We start from the raw sequence: 27,900 nt of genomic DNA, 5'->3' as shown, positions 1-27,900 counted from the left end.
TGCCTAAATCTTAAATTGTGACTTGCCAAATTGCTCATGAAGCATACTTTTTAAAAAATTCATTTATGCAATGTTGGCATTGCTGGCAAGGCCAGTGTTTATTTTCCATTCCTAATTGCCCTTGAGGAATGGCTGCAATGATACCTGCATTAGCTATGAGATAGACAAACACATTAAGCCCAAGAAATCCAGGCGTATCCAATTAGATGTTGCTGAACATGAATAATTGATGCACTCCAGCATGTCATGGTGTTGTTGGCTCCACTACTGCAGTCAATAGTTTGTTGACTGGCGCAGTGATCAATTTTTTTGTTGCTTGGTGATGGGAGTTCACTGGCACTGATGCTTTTAGCTTTAAATAGTATATCATTCCTATAAAACCAAAAAGGACAAATAAATTATCTGCAAATAAGCAAATATAAGCGCAATCCCACAGGACTCCCCTCAAATGTTTCTCAACGTGGGGCATAATTTCAGACGGTTGGCATAGCTATACTCCTTATAAGGAGTATTGGAAAGCTTCCCAAACCATAATTTAAAGCTTTTCCTAACAATGCTGGCTTTGTCTCACTTATGGGATGTGGGTGCCTCACTTCCATTGAGGTGAATGTGGTCCTCATTTGCTCTGTTAAACATCAGACCATACTGAAGAGAAGGGTTTGAGCACGCTAAGGCAAGTTGGCATTTTTCCCTAACATTCAGCTCCCTAAATTAGCCAGTTAATTGGCACAAGCAATAGAAGCCATGATCCCTACCATAGATGATAGGTGATTGTCTATAGCATGTAGAGAGACCCAAAAAACCGCCACATTCAGTTTATGATTTAAGCCATTGGCTTCACAGGAGGGGTTATCAGATATAATTTGACATTGAACCATATGAGAGCTTGGGACAGGTGACCAGCAACTTGATCAAAGAGTGCCTTAAAGGAGGAGGTTTAGGGTCGAGACAGCTGAAAATGGAGCACCAATGGAGGAGTGAAAGAAATTGGGACAGGACAAGAAGCAAGGATTGAAGGAACAGAGTTCTCTAAATTGTAGAGCTGGATGAGATTGCAGAGATGTTGTCGTAATAGTAATGTCACTGGATGAGTAATCCAGAGTCTTGGGTTAATGCACTGCGGACACTGGTTCAAATTCCACCATGGCAGCTCGTGGAATTTAAATTCAATTCCATGAAAGCTAGTCTCGGTAACGGTGACTGTGAAACTGTCATCAGTTGTTAAGTAAACTCATCTGGTTCACCAATGTCCTTTTAAGGAAGGAAATCTGCCACCTGGGCTGGTCTACATGTGATTTCAGATCCACAGTAATGTGATTGACTCTTAACTGCCCTCTGAAATGGCCTAGCAAGCCACTCAATTCAAGGTCAATTGGAGATGGGCAGCAAATGCTGGCTTTATCAGTGACACCCACATCCCATTAAAGAATAAATAAAAAAGATAGGCAGGGCAAGCAAGGCCTAGGAGGGTTTTGAATATAAGTACGAGAACTTTAAACTTGAGGTTTTTCTGGGTGGGGAGCTAAGTAGATCAGTGATGGGTAATAGGTGAACAGTATTTAGTTGCAGTCAGGATACGGACAGCTGAGCTTTGGATCAACAGACGTTTAGTGTGGAAGATGGAAGGCTGGACAAGATTGGAATATTCGAGTTTGGAGGATACGCGCATTGATGCGTTCAGCAGCAGATGGGCAGAGGTGGGAGATATTAAGAGAGGTGGAAATAGGTGGTCTTGGTCACGGAAAGGTTAAAGGGTTTAAAACTAAGCTCAGGGTCAAGTAAAACCCTAAAGTTATGAACAGTAGTGCAGCCTCACAGTGGCCAGGGAAAGGGATAGAATCAATGGCTAGGAGCTGAAGTCACTGTCTTTCATCTTCATAATATTTAATTGGAGGAAGTTTCTGCTTGTCTAGTTCTAGACATCATTGCACAGTGTTGCAAATCAGATGCAGTGGAGATTTTCAGAAAGGTGATGCTGATGAGGTGGGGCTGGATGTCATTAGCATAAATGTAGAATCGATGTGTTTTTTGCAGGAGTAGCCTATGGGTGAGAAATTAGACTGGAAATGTGGAACCACTTTTAAGAACCTTGATCCTGCATTTCAACTGTCAAGCTATGTTAGAACCTGACCCAGCTGCAGTATTTACCTGCATTTGTAATTTTAGTGTCTTTCAGCTTTCGAGCCCTGTGAATGGCTAAAGGTGCTTGCTGGGATCCTTCCATCTATCATTACCATCTCCAAACTTGCATCAATAACTTTCATTAGCAGACCTCCAATGATCTATGGAGATACCAAGCCAGAATTTTCATGCAAATCTGATAATCCATTGAATTATGAACCAGATTACCTTTGAGAACCCTCCAATGATCCATGGAATTAGTAGGTCAGATTATCTGTGGGAACCCTATCATGGAAACTACATAGCCCAAAGTGCAATCTATTCAGGAAAGAATTTGTTGGTAAAAGCCCTGAAAGGTGTTATGGATATTGAAGTCTTGAGTAACTTCCACTTGGGGGTATGAAAAGAAATAAGTAAGGCAAGGTGTATTGCAATTAATGTTATAAATCTTACTGGATTTGGGAATAGTGCTAAAATGTTGAATGGTGAATAATGCACCATTTTTAGGAATGAGTTTAATGTCACTAGTGGCATTAATTGTTAGATATGAGAAGGAAAAAATTGCAGGGCTATCTATAAAGAGCAGGTGAGTGGAACTAATTGGATAGCTCTGTCAAGGCTGGCACAGACATGTTGGTTGAAGGTCTTGTGCTGTATGATTCCATATACTGACCTTGCAGAAACTACAGTGATGCATGGGATAACACAAAATTCCCAGGACGTGAGGCCAAGGGGTGATCTGATTCAGTTGTTGAAAATAATGAAGGGATGTGGCAAAGTAGGGAATGAGTCTTCCCTGTATTATGAGCGTCCAGAATAGATGGGGGAAACCTTGGAATTCAGTTTTAGAGATCTAAAAGAAAATTCAGGAAAAAAGTAATGCACACAATTGTGAGCATTTGGAACACACTGCTGCAGCAGACCACAGATGCAAAGTCAGTTCAAGTACGGGGAAATTGTTACTTGGGAAGTGATGGCGTTGAGAAGTTATTCGAGACCGGAAAGTAATTTTAAAAACAGCCATGGCTAATAATGTGGTGAAGCAAGCTCAGAGTCCAAAGCCTGGTCTAAATTTTCTCTGATCAAAAGATAACTGCCCTTCCCCTCATTATAGTACATTGATATCTTTTTTGCCCATCTAATTTGATAGGAGTGGCATCCTGGCTGGACACTCAATGCCACACAGTACACTCATTTAGTGGACCAGCTTTCTGACCTTTTGCACTGCTGCTTTTTGTGCCATTCTAGACGATTCAACCTGATTTCTTATGGCCTTTGAGTGCTAATGTTTGGGGCTCCATGCTGGTGTTTGAGCATGCAGCACTGCTACACCATTGGGGCACTGAGCCCTAGCACAAATTTAGATTTTATGTAGCAGTTTTTGGGGGGGGGGGGGGCGTTGGTGGCACAAGTACTTTGTTTGATCCATGAATTTGGCAGTGCTGAGCTTTCAACCCCATGTTCTCTGGATCACAAAGACTGCCTCACTTCACCATGTAACTTTGCTTGTCTCTGCCCCTGAATCCATCTACTGCTCAGACATCCATCCAACATTGGTTATCTCCAGGTTTGCCTATCCCAGTGATGTTCCAGCTGGCCAACCATCTTCTACAACCCATAAACTTGAGCTTATCCAAACTCTGCCCATATCCTAACTCACACCAAGTACTGTTTATCCATCACCTTGGAGCTAGCTGAACAACATTGGCTTGCCCGGTCTACCAAAGCTACCAAAATTCTCATTTTGTTCAAATCCCTTTGTGGCCTCGCCTCTGCCAACTCTCTCAGAACTGTGGGTTTGTCCAACTCTGATTTCTTGCATATTTCCCGCTCCATTGGCAGCCATACCTTTAACCATCTAGACCCAAGTTGTGGCATTCCCTCAGTTTTCCCCATCTCTCCTCTTTTAAGATCTTTTCTAAAACCTATGGTTTTAGTCATCTCTTCTAATACCCTTTTTCTTTAGCTTGGTGTCAGTTTATGTTTGTGCTCCTGTGATGTGCCTTGGGATGTTTTTGTATGTTAAAAGAATTCTATAACTGCAAGTTATTAGTTGAGTTTTTTTTGTGGGGGGAGGGGGTGGAATTGTCTACACCATTGTGTGGGTCACCTTTAATGTTAATCTTACATCACAAGCCAATAAGCTTTTGAAGTCCTAGATACCTGTATGGTAGTCAATCAAAATTTAATGCACACACATTTGGCTCAAAAATGCAACTATGAAGCATAAAATACCACAATGCTACCAAATATAAATCAGGGCACCAATTTACTGATCTCAGAAAAATGGACCAGTGTGGTGGAAATTGGCCTCTAAAGACCTTGGAATCCCATGTAATAAAAGAGAATTTGAGTTATTTGGACTTTGCAGGTCAATATCATTAGTCATAGGCTTACTTTTCATAAAACATCTAAGATATCACCAAAAAGGCACTGCCAAACATTAATAACCCAAAACACTATGGGTGCTGGAAATTTGAAATAAAAACAGAAAATGCTGGATGTACTTGGCAGGCCCGGTAGCATCTGTGGAGGTAGAAACAGAATTAACATTTCAGGTCGAGGACCTTTGGAACTGCTTTTTAAAATTAGACCTGCGTAAATGCTACCGCGTAGGTCTTGAACACAGGGGCTGGAGCGCTACAGACTGAGCCACTGGAGCTGTGAAGAACTGCCACATTGCAAATTCTGGTTTTGAGTCTTCAATCTTCTGTCTCTAGCCTTCCAAATTCACTGAGTTCAGTATGTTTTCTATGCTTTTATCACAACATAAAATAGCTTAATGATGCACCCACTCAAGTGCACAGAGCTTGTGCTTTGCCAATTTCCAGTCTGCCTACTCGCAATTCTGCATGCTCTAAATACGATGCATGTTGAAACCGAATTCAACATTCAGACCATCATTTGCTGTTTGAATGCCATTGCCATTTCCATCTTGTTGAGTATTTTCAGTACCCTTTTCATTTTTAAAGAGATTAGGGAAAAAAATCAGAAAGGATGGTTTGAATAATTGAAAATGGATCAATATTTTTTAAAGGAATAAAAATAGTTGGTAGAAAAAGAGGAAGGTTGAAAGTTATGGAGAGTTAGCAAGAGAGTAGAAAGGGGCCAGCTTGCTCAAATGGGGTTGAGCACCAGCATAGACTTAGTGGACCAAATGACCCTCTGAACTAAACCATTCTTTGGTTATTTTTACCCTTTAGAAAAACAAACACATCTGGAATGGAAAAACACTGTCTTGCTTTTGATATCTCCAGCTTGCACTCTTGCAGATCATTTTAAATTCCATTTGAGCTATATCTTTTAATTCTTCTATGTTAGAGAGGGTTATAGGCATTGTCTCTCTCTCGCTCAGTGACCCTGGATTCTGCAGAATGCAATTTCATCTCCAGCCAAAATGCTGGAGAAGCCTGAGGAGAGCGGTTGAATGTACACCAGTTGGCATGTTCACAAAAGGTTGGAACCAGAGGATTCCAAGTCCAAGTCAACTTTTGCCAACCAGATGCATAACGATTGGTTTCACATCTGTTAAAATGTTTTCACTGATCCTAATCATAGTGGGTAATTGAATGAACCATAAAGGTGAAGATCTACATTTAAATCTCGCTGTATTGATTTTGAAGGAAGAAGTTTCACATTGGGGTTAAAGATGACATGACCTGTCTCCAAAATAGTGTCAGTGGGGCAATTGTGTTTTGCTGTTGACCTCACCTTGCAACGTTGAATGTGAGCACTCTTTTGGCAGCTGTGAATTTCCTAAGCGATTGACATCTGAAGCTGATTACCAGTGTTTATTTGCTGAGGTGAGAAAGGAAGGGGTTCAGGGTAAGACCTGCTAGAATTTGCCAATAATTACCAAAGATCCCAATTGTGTTAGACACCAGATAAATCCTGTCATGTCCTTAATATAGGCTTGCTTTCAGGTAAGGAAAAATATTCTCTGTGCCACTTGTCGTCATCTTTGCTCCATCTGTGCTGGATATTCCACAGTTCAGACACAATCGCAAGGTGTCCTAATGAATATTGTTATAGGCCCTAGTTTTTCTCGCTAAAAAATAAAATATATTTTCTTTCAATTTAACCTACTTTAAAGATGGATTGTGATCAGTCATATCTCTGAAGTGAATCTGCATTTCTAACATGCGAAGGTATATCCAAGAGGAGATACTTGTACAAGACTATCTATTTGTTACTTTGTTCGCTGACTCTTTGTATAATCTATTTCCTTCCCTCACTGCACACCCCTGACCACCAGTGGTTGACGCTATTTAAGTGAAACTAGAATATTCAGTCTCAGTTTGTTTAAATGTATTTACATCTTGTCTTGCTTCTCGGTTGTAGGTGAAATTTAATGTCTGAACTTCAAGTGGCATTCATTGTGGAAAAATAACGTAAAAATGTTCCTTTCTCTCTTCTATCCCACTTTAATGGATAGCTTGCACTCTGTAGTAACTGTAATGCAGATTGGAACATTAACATCTGCTTATGACTTTTCTAACATATGAACTACTTTTCCCCCTTTGATTTTTTTTTCAGGGGCGAAACCCTTTCTTTCTGGAACCATCAATTATCGTTACAATTACTGATGGGAACAAATTGACAAACAGTACTGGTATTCAAGATGAGGTAAGTTGTTTTGTCAGAGTGTTCATGTCAATTTTTATTAATGGCAGTAAATTTTTCCTCCTTGGTGCTTATGGATATACTTGTCCCTGGAGTGATATTTTTGATTAAAAGCAAAGTACTGCGGATGCTGGAAATCTGAAACAAAAACAAAAATAACTGGAAAAACTCAGCAGGCCTGACTGCATCCGCGGAGAGGAATATAGTTAACGTTTCAAGTCCGTATGACTCTTCATCCAGTCCTGATAAAGAGTCATAATGGATTCGAAATGTTAACTGTCTTCCTCTCCGCAGATGCTGTCAAACCTGCTGATATTTTTGATCCCCTGAATGGCTGAGCATATATTTAATTCAATGAATTCAGTCAACTAATTGATAAACTTAAATTTTTCTTTTGCAAAGTCTGAATGTACATTTCCTCCTTATATCACTCGCACCCATGTTTGTGTCATATACATCATCTTGGACATAAAACATGCATTGAAAACTTACATTTAATTTCTTCATTATCAAACACACTTTTAATCTTATCTCTGGGGTAATTCAGTATACTTTTTGACTTAGCAATTTTTTTAGTTGTCTTGGGGTAGTGGTTTTATGAGTGATATAGTGAAGAAATGCTTTGACCAAAAATGTATATAGTTTTTTTAACATGAATTTTTTGTTGAGATACATCTGGCCTAAGAAGGAATATCTGTGCATGAGGAGCAGATCTTGGGAACCTGGAAAATTAACTTGAAAGACCAAAAATACATCAATAGTTCTGTGATTAACAATACCAATAAGGGTATTAGAAAGAGACATGACACCACAGACTAATCAGAGCATTGGAAGACACTTACACTATGCATAGTAATTTAATTAGTGTGTCTGGCACGTCTGATATTTCATGCCTGTGACTTAACATTGTAATTTCATGTTCACTGTGTCTCTTGCCAATGCACGATGGCCACTGATACCTGTCTGCATGCGTACTGGTCCGCACATGCGCAGAAAACCAATGGCGTCACTCCGTTGCACCCAGCCTGACTCAGTGCCAGCAAAAACCCATATCGACCAATAGTAAGGTCGTATGTCAGTTTGAGTGGGTTGGGTGATGTGTGTAAGCCAGTCAGAGCTGTGGGCGTGGGACTGAATGAATCGTGTGGTTGCAGCAGTTTGGTGTCTGCTGAATGAGGACAATTCTGTTACTAACCAAGGACCAGATTGCGAGTGGGTTAAACCACCAAATCGGTGCCCGAGATAACAGCCCACTGCATCCTCCGGTGGTCTCCTCTGGTTTGGGGAGCTGTGGGGTGAACATTGTTGGGTGCAATGAGTTTTTTTTTTAATTGGTTTGGAGATGGAGTCTTGCCTGGTGTTTGCTTACAGCATCTTCATTTGCTTAACATTTCTTTCAAAATGAATGGGAAAACGTCTTTAATAACTGTTTGATAAACGTCTCTGCTCGTGACTGCTGCCTATTCTGTTGCTCGCAATAATGTAATGGAGTAAAACACTAGAACTGTGCACGCACTGCATTGGCAACAAATGCAGTCTTTCATGTTTGCCACACTTTTCAATTTTATACCATTATGTCCATATTTTAAGATGGGATTTGCCTATATGTAACCTTGCCATTTGTATTGAATAAAATGACCAATAACTTCCTCTAAAACCTGCCATGTTTTCCCCTAAGAAATTTCTGAACTCAAAACTAGTTTAAACCAGGAGCTGAGCATTCGGCCCACAGCAAAGTTTCTTTTGGATCTTGATATTCTGCATCATCGTTCATTATGGAACGTCACAAACTTGAAACGTTAACTCTGCTTTTCTCCACAGATGCTACCTGACCTGCTGAGTGTTTCCAGCATTTTTCTGTTATTTTATTTAATAATTTGCTCAGGTGTTTTGGCTTTCGCTTCAGACTAGGGAAAATATCCTGAATGTTTTCTTTCTGGAATGAGTGTCATCTCCACCAACAGTGCAGTACACCCCTATGGTGGGTAGAGGCAAGCTGGATCAATGCTCTTTTCCTCCCTGCCCCCATCCCACGGGTGTCAGAAAACTCAATACATCTATGCTCATGCTTAGTGCATGATGGCATGCAACAGATTTGTTTATCTCTTTTATTCTTCATTGATAGCCAAAGAAAACCCTATTTTTGTTTTGGGTGACACCGATATGTTATACAAGAATGTCAAGTGAATCATGTCATTTTATGCTCTATAAAAGCACTGTCATGTAAACCATTGACATTTGAAGTTCAGAAAAATCCATTTTGGTTGAGATTGCTTTATTACTTTGACTTTTGAGATGAACGTGTTAATGAACAAGTTGAATAAAATATACCTGGAAAATGTTTGGCACGTTGAGACCAGTTCTTTATTCTTGTTAAAAGGAAACAGAAACTGGTTTCTCCCTCCCTGCTGTTTCCACTAAAATTCCATGTCTTCTTTCCCAAACCCCAAACTGTGATTTAACTGTATAAGTGACTGCATAAGTATGATAACAGTATGCAGCAGTTGTGGTTTTGATTTAGCTTAGCATCACCAACTCTTGACCAGCCTGTTGTAAATAAAATAGTATGTCACAATTTGCAACATACGGTCACTTTGACAGACTGGATCTATCCAACCTTGAAGGACTGTTCTTTTGTTTGGTTCGTTCGCATGTGACACCAAACCTCCACAGTGGTGTAGCTGATGTAAGGTTAACTGCTCTGTGCCTGAAGGAATTGTCTGCTATGCAGAATTGAGTGTTCTGGAAACCTGTAAACAAAACCAGTATGAACAAACTATCATACTTAACATATGAACATCATCTTCCCTTTTCACAACTCTTTTTAGCTTAAACCTCCATATGCATTAACTATTTTTCAACTGAAATGGATAAACACCCCTCCCCCTTAATTCAAAGTACAGCTAATAAAGTGAACAGAACTTTATTTGTTAAACATGTATCTCAATTTTGTTCTGTTGTCAGTGATTCAACTATCTCAGACTCCATCATGGTATGTGAGTATTCATAAGACCATAAGACATAGGAGCAGAAATTAGGCCATTTGGCCCATCGAGTCTACTCCGCCATTCAATCATGGCTGATAAGTTTCTCAACCCCATTCTCCCACCTTCTCCCTGTAACCTTTGAACCCCTTACCAATCAAGAACCTATCTATCTCGGTCTTAAATACACTCAATGACCTGGCCTCCACAGCCTTCTGTGACAATGAATTCCATAGATTCACCACTCTGGCTAAAGAAGTTTCTCCTCATCTCTGTTCTAAAAGGTCTTCTCTTTACTCTGACACTGTGCCCTTGGGTCCTAGTCTCTCCTACCAATGGAAACATCTTCCCCCACGTCCACTCTATCCAGGCCTTTCAGTATTCTGTAAGTTTCAATCAGATCCCCCCCCCCCCATTCTTCTAAACTCTATCGAGTATAGACCCAGAGTCTTCAAATGTTCCTCATATGTTAAGCCTTTCATTCCTGGGATCGTTCTCGTGAACCTCCTCTGGACCCTCTCCAGGGCCAGAACATCCTTCCTGAGATACGGGGCCCAAAATTGCTCACAATATTCTAAATGTGGTCTAACCAGAGCCTTATAAAGCCTCAGCAGCACATCCCTGCTTTTATATTCTAGTCCTCTCGAAATAAATGCCAACATTGCATTTGCCTTCCTAACTACCGACTCAACTTGCAAGTTAACCTTAAGAGAATCCTGGACTAGGACTCCCAAGTCCCTTTGCACTCCAGACTTCTGAATTATCTCCCCATTTAGAAAATAGTCTATGCCTCTATTCTTCCTACCAAAGTGCTTGACCTCACACTTCCCCAGGTTGTATTCCAACTGCCACTTCTTTGCCCATTCTCCTAACCTGTCCAAATCCTTCTGCAGCCTCCCCGCCTCCTCAATAATACCTGTCCCTCCACCTAATCTTTGTATCATCTGCAAACTTAGCCAGGATGTCCTCAGTTCCTACATCTAGATCATTAATGCATAAAGTGAAAAATCATGGTCTCAACACTGACCCCTGCGGAACTCCACTAGTCACCGGCCGCCATCCTGAGAAGGACCCCCTTATCCCCACTCTGTCTCCTGCTAGACAGCCAATCTTCTATCCATGCTAATACCTTGCCTCTAACACCATGAGCTCTTATCTTACTGAGTAGCCTCTTGTGCGGCACCTTGTCAAAGGCCTTCTGAAAGTCCAAGTAGATAACATCCATTGGCTCTCTTTTGTCTAACCTACTCATTACCTCCGCAAAGAATTCTAACAGATTTGTCAGGCATGACCTCCCCTTGATGAAACCATGCTGACTTTGCCCGATTTTTACCATGCACTTCCAAGTATTCTGAAATCTCATCCTTAATAATGGACTCTAAAATCTTACCAATGACTGAGGTCAGGCTAATTGGCCTGTAATTTCCCATCTTTTTGTCTCACTCCCTTCTTAAACAGGGGGGTTACATTAGCAATTTTCCAGTCCTCTGGGACCCTCCCTGACTCCAGTGATTCCTGAAAGATCGCCACTAACGTCTCCACTATCTCTTCAGCTATCTCCTTCAGAACTCTGGGGTGTAATCCATCTAGTCCAGTTGATTTATCCACCTTCAGAGCTTTCAGTTTTCCTAGCACTTTCTCCTTAGTAATGGCCACCATACTCACCTCTGCCCCCCTCGACTCTCTTGAACTTTGGGGATGTCACTCATGTCTTCCATTGTGAAGACTGACGCAAAATACCTATTCAGTTCCTCTGCCATTTCTTTGTTCCCCACTACTGCTTCTCCAGCGTCATTTTCCAGCGGCCCAATGTCCACTTTTGCCTCTCTCTTACCCTTTATATATCTAAAAAAAAACTCTTGCAATCTTCTTTTATATTACTGGCTAGTTTACCCTCATTTAATCTTTTCCCTCCTTATTTCTTTTTTAGTTGTCCTCTGTTGGTCTTTGTAGGGTTCCCAATTCCCTGGTTTCCTACTGCTCTTTGCCATATTGTCTGCTTTCTCTTTGGCTTTTATGCTGTCCCTGACTTCCCTTGTCAGCCATGGTTGCCTCGTCCTCCCTTTAGTATGCTGCTTCTTCCTAGGGATGAATTTTTGCTGTGTCTCCCAAATTACTCCCAGAAACTCCTGCCATTGCTGTTCCACTGTCTTTCTTGCTAGGCTCATCTCCCAGTCAATTCTGGCCAGCTCCTCCCTCATGCCTCTGTAGTTGCCTTTATTCAACTGTAATACCGTTACATCTGACTCCAGCTTTTTCCTCTCAAATTGCAGGGTAAATTCTATCATTTGTTCACTTCCTCCTAATGGTTCCTTCACCCTAAGTTCCCTTATCAAATCTGCCTCATTGCACATCACTAATTCTAGAATTACCTGTTCCTTAGTGGGTTCCACCACAAGCTGCTCCAAAAAGCCATCTCATAGACATTCCACAAATTCCTTTTCTTGGGATCCACTAACAACCTGATTTTCCTAGTCTACCAATATATACATATGAAAAAAAAGACATGCAATCGAACTTTTATCTTGCACTCACCAGGGCACATTAGCAAGAATACCAATGTAAAGGGAACAGCAATTCATATTACGTGAGAAGAGAGTGCTGGTTGGTTGGCAAATGGACACTGGTCAAGGCATTGCCATGGGAAAGGAATCAGGGAATGGCTGTCCCCCAAGCTTTTGGTTAGTTGAAAAAGCTGCAATGCATGGACATGCTCCTTCTGTCTGCAAAGGACAGGACCCTGTGTGTGAATATATGTAGCTTCTAGCACGTGTAAGTGAGTCACACTGCGAGTTGTCAGTCAAGCTAATGGAGAGTTTGGAATCCCTTGACCCACCTGTATCTTAAATATATTTGGTATTTCAATAATTGCAATAATTATTTGAAAGTTGACAGTTAGCGAGGAATGGTGAAGTTTGTAATTCCGAATTAGTAAAATGCTAAGTAAGGTGTTCCTTTTTGCAATTGCAGCTCCACCTACCTCTTAATTCTCCCTTGCCAGGGAGTGAATTAACCAAGGAGCCATTTCGATGGGATCAGCGACTATTTTCCCTAGTCTTGCGTCTTCCTGGATTGATGCCACCTGAAGCAGAGCAATTGGGTAGTGTGCCATCTGATGAATCTGCCATTACACCCATGTGTGAGGTTACAGGAGGTGAGATCAATGTTGTGCATAATTGATGTTTTAAATGGGCCATCTTATCCTTTTTTTAAACAATACTTCATTTGTTTTACTAAGATTAGCTGTGGCAGAAATGCTGGCCCTTTGTTTTACTTGTCAGAATATTCTAATGTTCTTTTGTACAGTGCGTCTATTGACACCACTCTCAGCCAATAGGTTGGTGGCAGGGTGGGTTTAAAAGAGGACTCAGAATACGCAAGCTGCAAAGCAAACCAAGTCTAGTTACTCTTAACAGTCTAATTAAACAATGCAAAACAGAATCTGTTTTTAAAAAGTGTCTCAGAAATACATCAATCTGAAACTGCAGAAATGTCTCTTGATAAAAGCAGGGTGATTTCTCCAGTAAAGGTTAGTACTGTATACATGTGCGTAAAATATTTTCCGCCACTTGCAGCAGTGCTGTCTCCAGACATGATTGATGGGGCAATTATCTAATAATCATCATTCTGGCTTGAAACTGCTGTCACTATATGCAATCCATTTTGTATTGTCAAATGGCAGAGATCAAGAAAAAAATTTGGTAGCACCACAGAATTAGAAGTTGTAATTTAATCTCCAGGTTCAAATGACTAGTGCATGAATCTATCTTTCTTGCAATTTGTCATTTTCTCACGTGTTGATTTGGGTTATTGTCTTAATTGGCTGCTACCATTATAGTATCCCTTATGATTATTTGCTGTGTGCAGTTATGTTGCTGTATCTTATAATGCTGTGCTGACCACTTTATTTTTCTCCTTCCATGCTCCCTTCTAAACTATTTTGTTTTAAACTGGGCTTGTTTTGGAAGAACGAACGGAAACTTTATTCACTACACTTTGATATTGTGTTTAGCGCAAAATTAAACAATTCAGAAGATGCAATTCATCGAACACCATTCCAAGTTATCATGTTTGTTAAACTTGAGGTCTTCTACATTGCGTAACAGACTAAGAACACTAATTGAGATTTCTATCGTTTTAGAGATATTAAAATGAATTGGTTATTAAATAACTTTGACAAGTAAAGGGATATGCACATTCCTTTTTCTTGGCTAAATCTCATAATATAAGTAAGAGTTAGTTTACTCACGTCTGGCAATGCCTTCTGTGTCAACATTGACTGGTGCATCCAGCTAGGCTGCTGTCTCCCTCAAGAACAAAACAGAAATTTGGGTTGAGAAAAAGTAATTCTGCTCTGCCTATTGCAATGAATCCTTCTGGTATCTTAAACTTGCCATTATATCACCCACCTTTATGTGCTTTTGCCAATTAAACCTGAGTGATGAATTTTTCCCTATATGTTTCTTTAAATTTACTTTTCATGAATTTATATTTTCATTGAATTTATATCCTTTAATCACCCTTTCCTGGGTTACTTTGTAATTTTCATAATAATGTCAGCCATGACTCATTGGCTGTGCTCAGAGTTGGTAGGTTGAAGCTTCATTTCAGAGACTTGAGCACAAAATCCAGATTGACAATGATAATCAATGTGATAGTGACACAGATGGCGTCCCTCTGCTGACAGAGGGAATGCAATGCTGTTGGAGGTGCTGTCTTTTGGATGTGACGTTAAACCATGCCCCATCTGCCCTCTTGGATGGAAGCAAAAGATCCCATGACACTCTTCAAGGTGAGCAGCCATGATCTCCCCATTCTCCTCACTAATATTTATCCCTCAACCAGCATCACAAAAACAGATTGGCTAGTCGTTATCAGGTTGCTATTTGTGGGACTTTATTGTATGCAAATTGGCTGCTACATTTCGGTGATTGCGCTTCAAGATTATTTAATTTACTGTAAAGAGCTTTTGGGGCATCTGGAGATTATGAAAGGAACTACATAAATGTAAGTCTTTACTTTTTTTACTGCAATTTGTAGCCTTGAACTTCTCAAACTTGCTTTAGAGCTCATTCTTTTTACACTTGAGCACTTTTCTTCTCTGCACCCTCTCCACCACTTTTGTAGTGCGGTGAGCAGAATTGATATACTTCTCCAGTTCATGTCTGGCCATTGCATCATCAAGCATGATCTCTAGGGATTTGATGCCCTGGTGTAATGATCCAAACCAGCAATCTGTTTGCTTTGTTAATTGCATCACCAGATGAGGATAAGCCTTATTATTCCGAGGACAATTTTGAAATCTCTTGAAATTTCAGTACACATCATTGTATAGTTCTGAGGTACAATTTTCGACTAATTTAATGTTTCAAATAAAATGAATGAAACTCATATCTTGGTGCATCTCACCTCCTGTATATTTAGTGACAACTTGAGTTTATATAGTTCCTTGAGGATAAGCAATTCAAATGATTCCAAAATGGACATGTGCAAAATGAATGCCCAACTTTGACAGGCAAAAGCAGGAGGGGCCACCAAAAATGTATTCCTGTAGATAGGTTTTGAAGAGGTTAAAGAAGTGGCAGAGGGGTTTACAGGTGAAATTTGAGAATTGGATCCAGGCAGCTGAAAGTTCCACTACCAATAGTGGGCAAAATGAAAAAGAAAATTTGAGTTGGGCGTGGAAAGCTTTTTGGTGGTGATAGTTGACTGGGCAGATTACAGTGAGAGGGTTGGCACGGGTATGAGAAACATGATGACAAAAATGTTTGTTAACTTGAGGTGTTGGGACAGAGAGCCCTGATAATGAGGAGCTCCTTGTGATTGGTGCTTGAAGTGGCAGGTTGGATGCAATGGATTGGAGCTGATTGGTTGCAAGGAATAAGAACTTGTAGTTATCCTTTTCCTTCAGGTTGATCTTGGAATATTGAGCTATTTTGACTAAGGAGATGCGAAGGACAACAGTGCTTGATGTCAAACCAGACCTGAGGATGGATGGCTAGGTTAGCTGTGTGCCAGATAAGCTCCTGTTGATGCCCCTCAGATGAAGGAGCAAAAATGAAGGCTGTATTGAAATCACATCAGGATTTGTTTCAAAGTTAGTTAATAGAAATTAAGATTCCTTCCTTTTACTCTGAAACTACCGACAAGTCTGATAGTTGAGCTTTGAGGATATGTAACATCAGCTAACAGCCCAAGCACTTTATGCTGGTTATGTTTCAAATTTAAGCTACTGCAAGAAGCGTGCTTTTTTTCTGGGGGAAAAAAAAAGCATTTGGTCCCTTAATGCATAATTTAACTCTTTTGGCCTTTGTCAGGATTAAAAATGCCCTCCCAGGCAGAATCTCTGACGAGATCTTGTATCTGTTGACACAAAGCTCAGCTGCTACCGTTCGTCTGTGGGGCATCGTCAGCAGTGTAATCTCGACCCTGGTACTTGTGGTAAATATCTCTGACGATTTTCAACTTGCTAGGAACAGAAGACTTAAAGCAGATGAAGACGATCTGTTAATATACAATTACTTCTGACCAGATTGCATATCTTCCCAAGTCTTCCACGGCTGTATTTCGAGTTTGTTAGGGCTAAGATTTTGCCTTCTGATATTGATCAAGGATAAGCAAAACCCATAAAACCTGAGTTGTCCTCTCTCCAATAATGAAGGTTGTAGCTTTGCAGATGAACAAATTATACCAAATTCCAGCAGATGGTTGCCCATTGTGACCCAGAATTTGTCATGTGGTGAGCATTTTGTGGCTGTGCAGCACCTGCGTGTAGTTCAACTGCAGTAGTTTATTGAAAACTAAGATCGAGAAGGGAGAAAAATTTAAACTAAATAGAAATAAGAAGATGGACAGATATCGTTTCATCAAAAGCCTGTTTAAGAGAAACAAAGTTTCTTATTTTCCCTATCAAAGTTAGCTTAGGTAACTATGTAATTGAAATAAATCCTAATTTAAAGAATGGCTGATGCATATAGTGGATAAGAAGTTTATTATTTTCATTGCAATGATATGTCCTAATATTGTGCTGTATTGGGGAAGGGAAGAAAATAATAAACTATATCCCCAATGTTGGAAACTAACAACACTTCAGTCAAAAGGCTCAGTGCTGTTCAATACATTGACAACTAGTTATATGTGGCTATTTTGGAATACAGCTGTTTGGGAATACAGGTCCATGCTAGTGTTTTGCTCCACGTGAGCCTCCTCTCACCCTTCTTCACCCAATCCTAACAAATCTTTTACTCCTTTCACCCTCATCTATTTATCCAGCTTCTCCTTAAATGCATCTTTGCTGTTTGCCTCAACTTCTTGCGATTACAAGTTTCACATTCTAACCACCATGGATTAAGGAGTTTCTCCTGTACCCCCTATTGGATTTTAATTGACTACCTTATATTTATGGCCACTACATCAGGTCTCCCCCATTAGTGGAAACATTGTCTCGAAGTTTACCCTATCAAGCCCCTTCCATGATCTTGAAGATGTCTGCCATGTCATTTCTCAGTCTTCTCCAGAGAAAAGAGAAAAGGCTACCTTTTCTGATAGGTATAACACCTCAATTCTGTTATCATTCTAGTACTTTTTTTTGTGCTATCTTGTGTCTCTATCTTTTTCTTTTGGTGACAAGGAGACAAGAACTGTGCTTAGTACTCCATATGGTGTAACCAAGATTCTATACATGTTTAACATAATTTCTCTGCTTTCAGTTCTATCTCCTGCGAATTGAATCATCAGGTCCTGATGCACATTTAAAAGTATTAGCATTTTATCTCACCTCAGTTTAATATAACAATTTTTCAAAGCCTTTTGATTATTGCATTTAAATTGTCATTCTGCTACTTTGTAAAATTTGGACTACATTCAGTGGTTGGTGGCTGAGTTTGACAGTTAGTGTAGAAAGCTGGAAACTGACCAAACATGTGTTATCTGCTGTTGATAGTTATGTATGAAGTACACCCATATATAGATCTATCTGCATTTCTTCCTGAAAATGATCCAGGTCGTTCATACTGTGTGTGCACACAGCGGATGCTCCTCCAGTGTCTGGAATCACTTGTGCAGAAAGTGCAAAGTGGAGTGGTACTAAACTTTGAAAAAACTGGCCCAGATCCAGCACCTGTTGGAGAAGGTAAGTTTATGTCTTTATCTGTTTTATGCTTTATGCCTAAACTAACATACTTAATCCCACTGGCTTTTAAATATGATTTGTAGGCAGTACATCTTTTTGACTTGACGGCAACACCCTGTTAGCGCAAAATATCATTCATGTTGCTACTGCATTGTAGCAGCGTAAAACGATTAGCTTCAAATTTTGCTCAAATTTTTGAGATCCCTTATCCTTCCAGGGTACAATGAGGTAGAGTGGGCACTTTTCACGATCAAAAGTGGTAGTTTTGGGCCAATGTGTGAATAGGTGCGATACGCAGTGAGCAGTGGTCTGATTGGAGTGGCCATTATCCTACAGGATAACTTTGTACCATATTTCAGTGTCTTGTACAGTGAGCAAATGGCTCAGGCCCAATTACGAGATTGCTGATAAGGCCAATCTTATAGCTCAGGGAGCTGTTGGAATCCCGATGCGCATATTGACCGGTGAAGGTAGGCTTGCGGAAGACAATGGTGGATTTCTCAACCAGTACCTCGAAGAAAGAGAGCTCTTCAACTGCTCTGTTTCAAAGATGAATTTGAGCACAAGATGAAGCCCATTGAGGTGTGTAAGGAAATCTTTGCGTGCAGCTGCAGATTCAAGTATAGCAAAAGTATCATCTACGTGTCGGAAATATGTGAGGGGTAATCTCATTGAAAACGTGTTTCATGTTAGTGCAAGCTGGGTTTTGAGGGGATCCAGTCTAGCTCAAATTTTTGTGCTCGTCAAAGTTGTTAACAGTGGAGAGTGACATTCACTGCATTTCAGGGCACACTTTGTTCGTATCAAGCACGCCCACACTATGTAAAGCCACCACCTACATCAGTATGTTATCTTAAGCATTTCCCGCATCAGTGCGTTTGCCAATTAATGTCTCATTAGGGACAGATTTGTGCTTTAGCACTCTGCTCCTTGTTATGATTCTGTTAGGGACTGTTAACATTTAGAAAAGAAATCTGAGCACCCAGTAATTAACTGACAGAACTGTGCCACAAGATTTTGTGCTTATAAACAAAAAAAGCTTTACTGTATACAAAGAGATTAAACAAAGCAAGCACCACTTCCTTAACACAGTTTATAAAGGCTTATGCTATAAAGTCAATTCTACTTGTTAGTTCCCCACCCCACCCTCCCACCCCCAAGAGTACTTTAAAAAAAATTTTGAAGGTTCATTCCCTTATTTAGAGACCAATCCACCAGGTATGCCACAGCCCTCTGGAATTCACTTTATTTCCCCTGTGTTCCAGCTATCCTCTGAGATAAGATTCAAAATGAATCCTTTCATTAGCTTTTTGACTATGCGACCCTCCACCTTGTCTTTGTAGACCACATGATTGGATGCCTCAGCTCCTTTGTTCGGGTTACCAGCAGAACCCCACAGCTTCTCAAGCTAACTTTGCTGACTGATTTCTGCCACAAGGCTCTGTGAGGACCACTGTAGATCTCTTCCACTAGCTGCGAGGTAGAACAAATCTTCCAACTGTTTCTATCACATAAAATCCAAACTGAGATTGAACCAAACCCACATTCCACGTGGTGAACAATGAAGTTAGTATTTTCTCTGCTTGAAGTGCAAGCCTAACTGATAAACATTTATTTCCTTTGACTCTTTCAACTCAGTGAGCTGTAACCCGCACCTAAATCAAAATTGCAACTGCCTCTTTCTGTTCCTAAACTGAAGTGCTTGGTTCTGTTAGCAAACACACACACATAATTTAAACAAAACAATCTTCTAACCAAGGCTTCACCCTGAATTGCTATCCCAGTGGCAATGAGGCATGGTTTGGGATGATTCAAACTGAAATGCAAATAAATTATTTTACCTTCAATGCAACTTTTGATTCTGTAACCCATGTGAATAATTAATTTATATCTCTAGTGGAGTTTTACAACCCTCTTTCCCAAAATGACTAGCTTTTGGCTTTTCTGGAAATGACAATAGAATCACAGAATTGTAACAGCACAGAAGGAGGCCATTCGGCCTATTGTGCCTGCACCAACTCTGAGCATTTCACCTAGTGCCATTTTCCTACCTTCTCCCTGTAACCCCGCGGATTGTTTCTTTTCAAATAATTATGGAGTTCCCTCTTGAATGCCTCAGTTGAACCTGCCTCCATCACACTCTCAGGCAGTGCATTCCAGACTGCAACAGCTCGCTGTGTGAATAAGATTTTTCTCATCACTTTTGTTTCGTTTGCCAATTTGTGCCCCCTCATTCTTGATCCTTTCACGAGTGGGAACAGTTTCTCCCTACCAACTCTGTTCAGGCCTCTCATGATCTTGAATACCTCTATCAAATCTCCTCTCTGCCACTTTTTCTCCAAGGAAGAGTACGAACTTCTTCAATCTTATTTCATAACTGAAGTTCCTCATCCCTGAATCCATTCTCTCATAACCCTCTTCTGCACACTCTCCAATGCCTTCACATCCTTCCTAAAATGTGGCGTTTAGAACTGTGTGCAATACTCCAGCTGATGTCTAACTGTTGCCTTATACAAATTCAACATAATTTCCTTGTTTTTGTACTCTATGCCTGTATTAATAAAGCCGAGGACACTCTATGCTTTATTAACTGCTCACTCAACCTGTCCAGCCACCTTTAATGACTTAGGCACATATACACCCTGGTCCTTCAGCTCCTACACCCCTCTTAGAGTAGTACCATTTATTTTATACTGTCTCTCCTAAAATGTATCACCTCACATTTCTCCACATTGAATTTCATGTGCCACCTACCCACCTATTCTACTAGCTTGTCTATGTCCTTTTGAAGTTCTATACTGTCCTACCCACAGTTTACAATGCTTCCAAGTTTTGTATCATCCGCAAATTTTGAAATTGTTCCCTGTACTCCAAGGTCTAGCTCATTAATATATATCAGGAAAAGCAAGGTTCCCATACTGACTCCTTATGAGCTCCACTGCAAACCTTCTTCCAGCCCGAAAAACATCCATTAATCATTACTGTCTGTTTCCTGTCTCTCAGCCAATGTCCCTTTTTTGTTAACTAACTTTTCTCATGTCTGTGCAGCACTTATCAAATGCCTTTTGGAAGTCTATGTACACCACGTCAACAGCATTGCCTTCATCAACCCTTTTCTGCTACCTCCTCTTTGAAAAACTGCAGCAAGTTCGTTAAACACGATTTTCCCCTAAGAAATCCATGCTGGTTCTTCTTAGTTAACCCACATTTGTCCATGTGGCTATTAATTCTGTCCCAAATCCTAGTTTCTAGAAATATCCCCATCACCGAAATTGAACTGACTGGTCTGTAGTTGGAGGGCTTATTCTTGCACCCTTTTTTTGAACAAAGGCATAATGTTTGCAATTCTCCAGTCCTCTGGTACCACCCGAGTCTAAGGAAAATGAAAAATTATGGCCACTGCCTCTGCAATTTCCATTTCACTTCCCTTGGATACATTTCATCAGGTGCTTTGTCCACCAAGTACAAACAGCCTATCCAAGACCACAGCCTAATCAATTTTAAATCCTTCTAATGACACCCTGGCTCTACCAAGAGGTCCAGAAATGGATCACCCATTGTTTAAGTTTTTTTTTCGCTATCAACTCTGACCTTATAAGATAATCACAGGTTAATTAAACCTAGGCTTGTTTGATCAGTCTTTTACATTAGGGAACCCAGATCTCATAAGTGAAAGGTCAGTTATATAGTTCATTGAGCCACCTGATTTATCCACCTCCCTTATGATTAGAAATCAATCAGTATATACAGTGGCTGAGTGTATGTTATCATTAAACAATCTGTTACAGTAAATTGAACAAAGAATTGTAGATATGGTTGTTTGTCACTTGCATTTTATTAATCTTGTCTAGATGGTATTCTTGATGCACTTAAATCTGCCCCTCCGTTTGGACCACAACTTTGGCACAGTTGTCACAAACTCATCTATGTACGGCCTAACCACAAAACTGGTGTTCCAGTTGGACATTGGCCAATCCCAGAGTCCTTCTGGCCAGACCAAAACTCTCCAACCCTAGTAAGTTTTTGCCAATCTACTAATACATTTGTTCACCTCCAGGACATTTCTTGCATATTAATTAAGTAATTTTAAATACTGTATTCATGTGTATATATTTGTCTAAAACGGCAATTGAAAGAATATTGCCCTTTTTTTAAATTTGCCTTCCTATCTTGCACTGTTTGGCTGCTTGTGTGTGCACAAGAATACCAAGCCATTACTACCCCACCACTACCAGAAAACATCCCATTGGAGCTGTTTGGACTGTGGCTCTCTCTCTGTATACACAAACAATTCCAAAACTTGCCATGTAGGAAGCAAAGGAGAAGAAACTCTTATAGACTGCTCTGGCACCTTGACACATTTATAAGACCACTTGACTGCTTATGTTCGAGATTCCTCTAGAAAGGTGACAGTCTATCAAGGGACTCCTGCAAAATGTTATGTATTATATGCAAGTATTGTGAAGTCCAACTGATACTTTTTCGTCTGCTTAAACACAACACTTAATAAGCATAGTATGTACACCTAACTTCTAAAATAACTAGTTGACTGTTATAGAGAATTAATTTTATTTATGAGATGAATTTAATGCATTTAGTGAAATTTTGATTGTGGACAATGTTTGATCCATTCTGTGCACTTTCTTAAACCAGCCACCTCGCAACGCTCATCCTGTGGTGAAATTTTCCTGCATTGATTGTGATCCAATGGTTATTGATAAACTGCCTTTTGATAAATATGAGCTGGAACCTTCACCTTTAACCCAGTATATTCTGGAACGTAAATCTCCTCTCTCTTGCTGGCAGGTAAGAGTGCCCCATATAGTTTTGTGCTTTTGTATATCCACTTTGAAATTAATTTTCAGGTGAAATCCTAGTTACTGTTAATTGTGAAGATTATCAATTCTAATTTTGTTTAAGAACACTGGTCATTGTTTCATATCTGTAACATTTGTCAACAAAGCAAATGAAGTGTAGGCCTTTGCTTAGCCAGCTAGCTTTTGAGGTTGAACATATAATGATTTATGGAGACTAAATTTGGTTGGTGAATTGAACTTTTGTTGTGTCAAACAGACTCCTCAGTTAGAAAGACAGGCATTTTAGGAAATACAAACTTAACTTAAATAACCACTATTCACTTTAAGGAAATGGAAAATTGTGTACGATAAGGAACTAAAACGTGATGGTGTAATTTTTAACTGCAGTGCCACCAAGCATAACTTTATATCCCCACCTCAGACCTGGAATGCTGTTATATTTTGCTTGACAATTTATGACGCATGTAAAATGAACACCTTTTCTGGCAGAATAGATACATACAGAAGGGCACATTGGAAACTGCTGAATATGAAGGGAGTGAAGGAAAGAGACTAGGCTTGTATATTTTACTTTCTGCTGCGTCAAAGTCTTCGCTTTATTGCTTATATTTGTCCTCTGATAGGACACAGTGGAGGGACTGTCGATACACAGAACCAGGTCCAAAGGTAGAGTGCAGTAATTTTTCTCATGCTGATGTCACTGCAGCTGGCACAATATCTTTCTCAGTTTCACTTTAAAACATTTCTTTTCAAAATTGGTGCTTTGGCAATTACCTGGATTGACCTGTTTGAAGGAAGGTTCCATTTTCTTATGTACTCTTTCACCTCTCACCTGAACATAGTGACTCTTGATAGTGAACAGTTGTTGGCATTCCTCACCCATGTATCCATTCATACAAGAAGCTTGCAAAGGAGTTCTGTTTAATTGATGATTGATATGTGAGAATGAAGGAATCCTGTGCAGATGCTATTGTCCTGTGCAGATCCCTTTGCCCCCACTGTTTAGCAGTGCAGTCCATAATCATGCATGCATGTTTCCAAAACTGTGGCATGGTCAGTCTGATGACTTCTTTTTGCAGTCTGAGTTTCATTGTTCTATCATGACTGGCTGCTAGTTCATGTTTTAGTTGTGATTCTGGGGGGGGTTGATTAGCTCATTTGGCAGAATGATGCCAATGGCACTGGTTCAATCCCAGTACCAGCTGCCGTAATTCATGGAGGGTGCATCCTTGACTTGCCCCATGCTTGATACTGAGTTGTGTCCCTCAAGCTATAAATCTCTAAAAGAGAGAGATAGCTCAGGCCTCTAGTGAACTTTGATTATTACCTGACCTATTGACTCCAAACTCTTGTGAAAACCATGTTCCATTCATTGGGTAAGGGCAAAGGTGGATCTTGGAAACTGAGCTCAAGCTGATGGTTAACTTTTCTTTTGTCCAAAAGTTTTGGTGCACTGCTGCATTTCATGCTCCATCCAATTAGTGATACAATGTTCAAGTGGATTGAAATGGAGAGGTCTGGTAGAATCCTTTCCATTAAAATTTTGATGCTTTCTAAAAGTATTGTTTTGATGATCAGATAACATTAAACGTGTAATTTTTAGCAATTTGGGCTTTTGTGCCTTAATATCTACTCTCTTAGGCAACGTGGTTGCTAAATTTTAACAGCATGTGGATTTCTGTTGCAGTGAGCATGCATGCAGTCGACCTTGCCTGTTAATCCTGCCCTTGAATCTAAATTTTCCTTTTTTGGGCATTCCATATAAATCATAACTACAGTCTCTCCAAACATAGAGCAAACAAATGCAGAGTAAAGCCCAAGCTGTTGTTAATAACCTTGGAAGGTTGCCTCTCTTGCACCCCAAGGCGAATTTATTTTAATTTCCACAACAGTTGATTTGCAGGTTACATTGGCTACAATTGCCAACTTAGACAAAACTGTAGGAGGTTTGGCACTGCGAGTACGTGTTTACTCAGGAATGACATTGAAGTTGCACAGACTAATGCCATGTTGGACCATCCAGCTGGCAGGAAGGGAAAATGTCATAATTTACAAGAAAGTTCAGATAACCCAAAGTGAAGTTAAGCATTTAGAATTTCAACCTTGTCAAGATTTGCAGAAGCCTTGCATACTGAAACCTTATTGATCCATGTTGAATTTGTTTAAGAAGGAAGTTTCAATTTATTCCTATACTGAGACCTTGTTTGGTAATTGGCTATTTAAGGTTTTCTCATTAAAAAGTGTTAAGTCGAGTGTAATGCACCTGTTACTTTCAGTATGAAAAGCTCCTTCTGTTTGTGCCCTTCTTTACTTTGGGCAATATGCCTAAAATGGTTGCATGAGTTTTGACGTAACTATTACAAAGCAGGACGATCTTAAGAGGACCTCAATAATAAATCAGTGTTCCACACTCCTTATTTTTTGTATTTCTATAGCGTGAGTAATTTTTGCTAGTTGAATGTAAAGTAATGTTCCATTAGATTTCATCTCCCTTATTCCTTACACCTCCACATACACAACCTATTCCCAGTAAGCCCCTTGGTTCTTCCTCTCGCCAGATATTTGGAGTTCCCATTTTTAAAAAATTTCTCATGTTAGACTTGTCTCGTTGCCTCTCCTGAGAAGAATTAAACTATGCTTCAGAAAGAAATCTCAAGTGCAGCAAGAGTTGTAGAATACTACATGGCTGCTTCATGCATTTAGTGCTGAACATCAGATGGGCAATTCTCCAAGTAAACTTCCTCTATTCATCATTTATAGTTAAGTCTTAATACTAAAATGCTGACTTTCCCGGTAAAATCAGAATTAACAGCATTAACTGAATCAATTCTAATTGTTATGGTTATAATAGAATCTCAAATTCTGCTGATCAGTGCAGATGTATAAATATTGGCAATCAGGGACACTTGGAAAAAACAATCTAATTATAATGGAAGACTTTTATTTTTCAGACTGGAGAAACAGAACAGTTCAAGTAGCAAAGGCAGTGAATTTCTCAACAATTTTCTATTGTCATGCCTGACTAATCTAGTTCAATATTTTGTGGAGTTCACTAGCATAGTAGATAGGGGAGTGTCTAAGAATGTTCTTTACATGGACTTCCAGAAGGCATTTGATAAGGCTCTGCACAATATATTATCAAAAATAAGAGTGTACAGACTTGGAGGTAGCCTTGTGATATGGGTCAGTACTTGACAAGTAGTGTTCCCCAGGTATCTGTACTAGGGCATTAACTTTTAACTACATATAGTAATTACCCTGATGGAGGAATAGCGAGTTGTTTATCCAAGTTGGCAGGTGACTTTAAGTTAGGGGGTGCAGTAAGTTATGAATGAGAGAAGTAAGCTACAAAGTGATGTAGATAGAAAAAGTGAGTGAGCAAAACCATGGCAGATGGAGTTCAGTGTGGGAAATTGTGAGGTCTTTCACTTTGAATCTGAGAAAAACAAATCGGAATATTTTCTTAATTGTGAAAGAGTAACTGTGTGGAGGAACCAGAATAATTCGTGGCCATACATATAAATCACTCAAAAGGTGGAGAAAACAAATAACTTCCAAAAGGAAATTGGATATATGTTTAAAGGGAAAATTTTGCACTGCTGTGGGAAATGAGTGGGGGACTATCTGGGCTAGCCCTTTGAAAGAGACATGATGGCTGAATGGCCTCCTGTGCTGTAAGATTCTGTCGTTCTAATGGAAAAGTACAAAGGGCTGTGATGTTGACCTTTATCTGAAGGAGGTTGGAATTCAAAGGTGAGGAAGTTACATTTCAGTTATACAGATCTTGGGTCTGGAAATTTGGAACTTTCTAGGCTGTAGGTGATGAGGGATTGATTGAAATTTTCCAAACTCTGATCAAGAGATCGTCGTTGGGTTAGGATATTGAGATATGCAGCAAAGCTGGGAACCTGGAGGATCAGATTAGTCATAATCTAATTGAATAGTAACTGGCCCAAGAACTGAATGACCTAAACCTGTTGCCATATTCAGCCTTTCTATGGTGTTAATCAGATGAATGTTCGGTAATCTAATTTTTTAAGCTCTTTGTTGGTTTGATGACTTTGTCTGAGGCAAAGTCACTGGGACTGCCAATAGCAAGTGAAAAGGTTTAGGTGGAGTGAGAAATGTGGTGCAATTAGTGAAAGAGAAAATTTAAGGCAAAAGCAGGAGTGTGAGAAATTATTCTCTTTCGATAAACTTTTTTTCCTAATTAATTTTTAACTAGTTTTTTAACATTGAATGTTCCCTGCTCTAACCTTGGCCTGAGATATGTAGCTTTTTAATTGAATGAAAATATCAGTTAGTAGCTTTCTAGGCAATTAAGTTCCAAACCTGAGTTCAGACTTTCTGCATAACAAGTTCTAACCCATCAAATTGTCATTCCAGGTGTATGTGAACAACAGTGGGAAGTATAGTGACCTGGGTCATCCTTTTGGTTACCTAAAAGCTAGTACAGCTTTGAATTGTGTTAACCTTTTTGTGATGCCTTACAACTATCCTGTACTGCTTCCACTTTTAGGTAAGTATGATATTTTACAAGGATTCTAATGGAAGACCAGGTTTTGAAGTTAACAATAAAAATGCCTGCGTTACCTGGTTTCTTTTTCATTTTTGTTACAAGAGGTAAAATGTTTCAAATTTATAATTTTGCTATGAATAATTGTCACCAAATCTATCTATCCTATGAATGCAAATGAGAATTAATAGCTAAGAAGTTATTTGAATTGAAATAACTTCTGCAGTGTCTGTGCAATTAAGCCAAAGGTTCAATTAAGGCAGAAAATGCCATTTGTCCCTTTCAAATTTGTAACAGGCTAGTTTTGTGATTTCAAAGGAATATCTTTTGAGATAGAATCATACAACTGTTGCTTCTGTTGCAAGTCATATGTTAAGACCAACTGTAGGTCATAATCCTGCAAAGAAGAATTGAATTGTCCCGTGAGTTGTGTGATCGCTAGGTCACAGTTGAGCGAGCATTCAGTAATGTAATTGAAATCTGAAAGCATTGCACGTTAAAATGAAAGGTGACAGGTATTTGCCTTGCTGACCTTTTTCTGTTGGCAGGAGTGAACCTATCGATAGGTTAAATTGATCAGTGTTGTGCCAGTATCCATCGTTGTAAACACTCTTTCGGAGGTGCAGTCAGGATTCCTCTGTTTGTGTACGTTTCACAATTGGCCTGGAAATAAAATTATTATTCTCTGCCTCTTGTTTTTCGGGTTAA

At 39.7% G+C, this 27,900-nt stretch overlaps 1 protein-coding gene and 1 long non-coding RNA gene across 14 annotated transcripts in view; one reads left to right on the top strand and one right to left on the bottom strand.

Annotated features, from left to right (window-relative positions):
* The window catches only part of LOC121290549 (integrator complex subunit 6-like), a 111,387-nt gene that overhangs the window by 25,348 nt on the left and 58,139 nt on the right, over positions 1 to 27,900 (top strand). For 5 of the 13 annotated variants that reach the window (XR_005945828.1, XR_005945829.1, XR_005945830.1 and 2 more), the window contains exons 4-9: positions 6,658 to 6,747; positions 12,699 to 12,882; positions 17,731 to 17,859; positions 21,711 to 21,874; positions 22,513 to 22,665; positions 27,063 to 27,195. Coding sequence is in view for 4 of the 13 variants with exons in the window: in XM_041211068.1 (XP_041067002.1) it covers positions 6,658 to 6,747; positions 12,699 to 12,882; positions 17,731 to 17,859; positions 21,711 to 21,874; positions 22,513 to 22,665; positions 27,063 to 27,195 (853 nt within the window). In the remaining 9 variants the exon portion in view is untranslated. Of the gene's footprint in view, positions 1 to 6,657; positions 6,748 to 12,698; positions 12,883 to 14,386; positions 14,521 to 15,639; positions 15,788 to 17,730; positions 17,860 to 21,710; positions 21,875 to 22,512; positions 22,666 to 23,299; positions 23,343 to 27,062; positions 27,196 to 27,900 lie in introns of those variants that run through there. The other 8 variants (XR_005945831.1, XR_005945832.1, XR_005945833.1 and 5 more) reach the window with 5 other exon arrangements.
* LOC121290551 lies at positions 123 to 27,842 on the bottom strand. Its single transcript, XR_005945838.1, has 4 exons — positions 27,725 to 27,842; positions 12,709 to 12,849; positions 9,332 to 9,494; positions 123 to 372 (listed from the first exon to the last, which is right to left on the bottom strand). It is a non-coding gene; the product is annotated as an uncharacterized LOC121290551 (long non-coding RNA).

This window comes from Carcharodon carcharias, chromosome 18, assembly GCF_017639515.1.
Source record: "Carcharodon carcharias isolate sCarCar2 chromosome 18, sCarCar2.pri, whole genome shotgun sequence".
Lineage (NCBI taxonomy): Eukaryota > Metazoa > Chordata > Chondrichthyes > Lamniformes > Lamnidae > Carcharodon > Carcharodon carcharias.
Note: the sequence above shows the minus strand (reverse complement) of the source record. Positions and strands in the feature narration are given on the sequence as shown.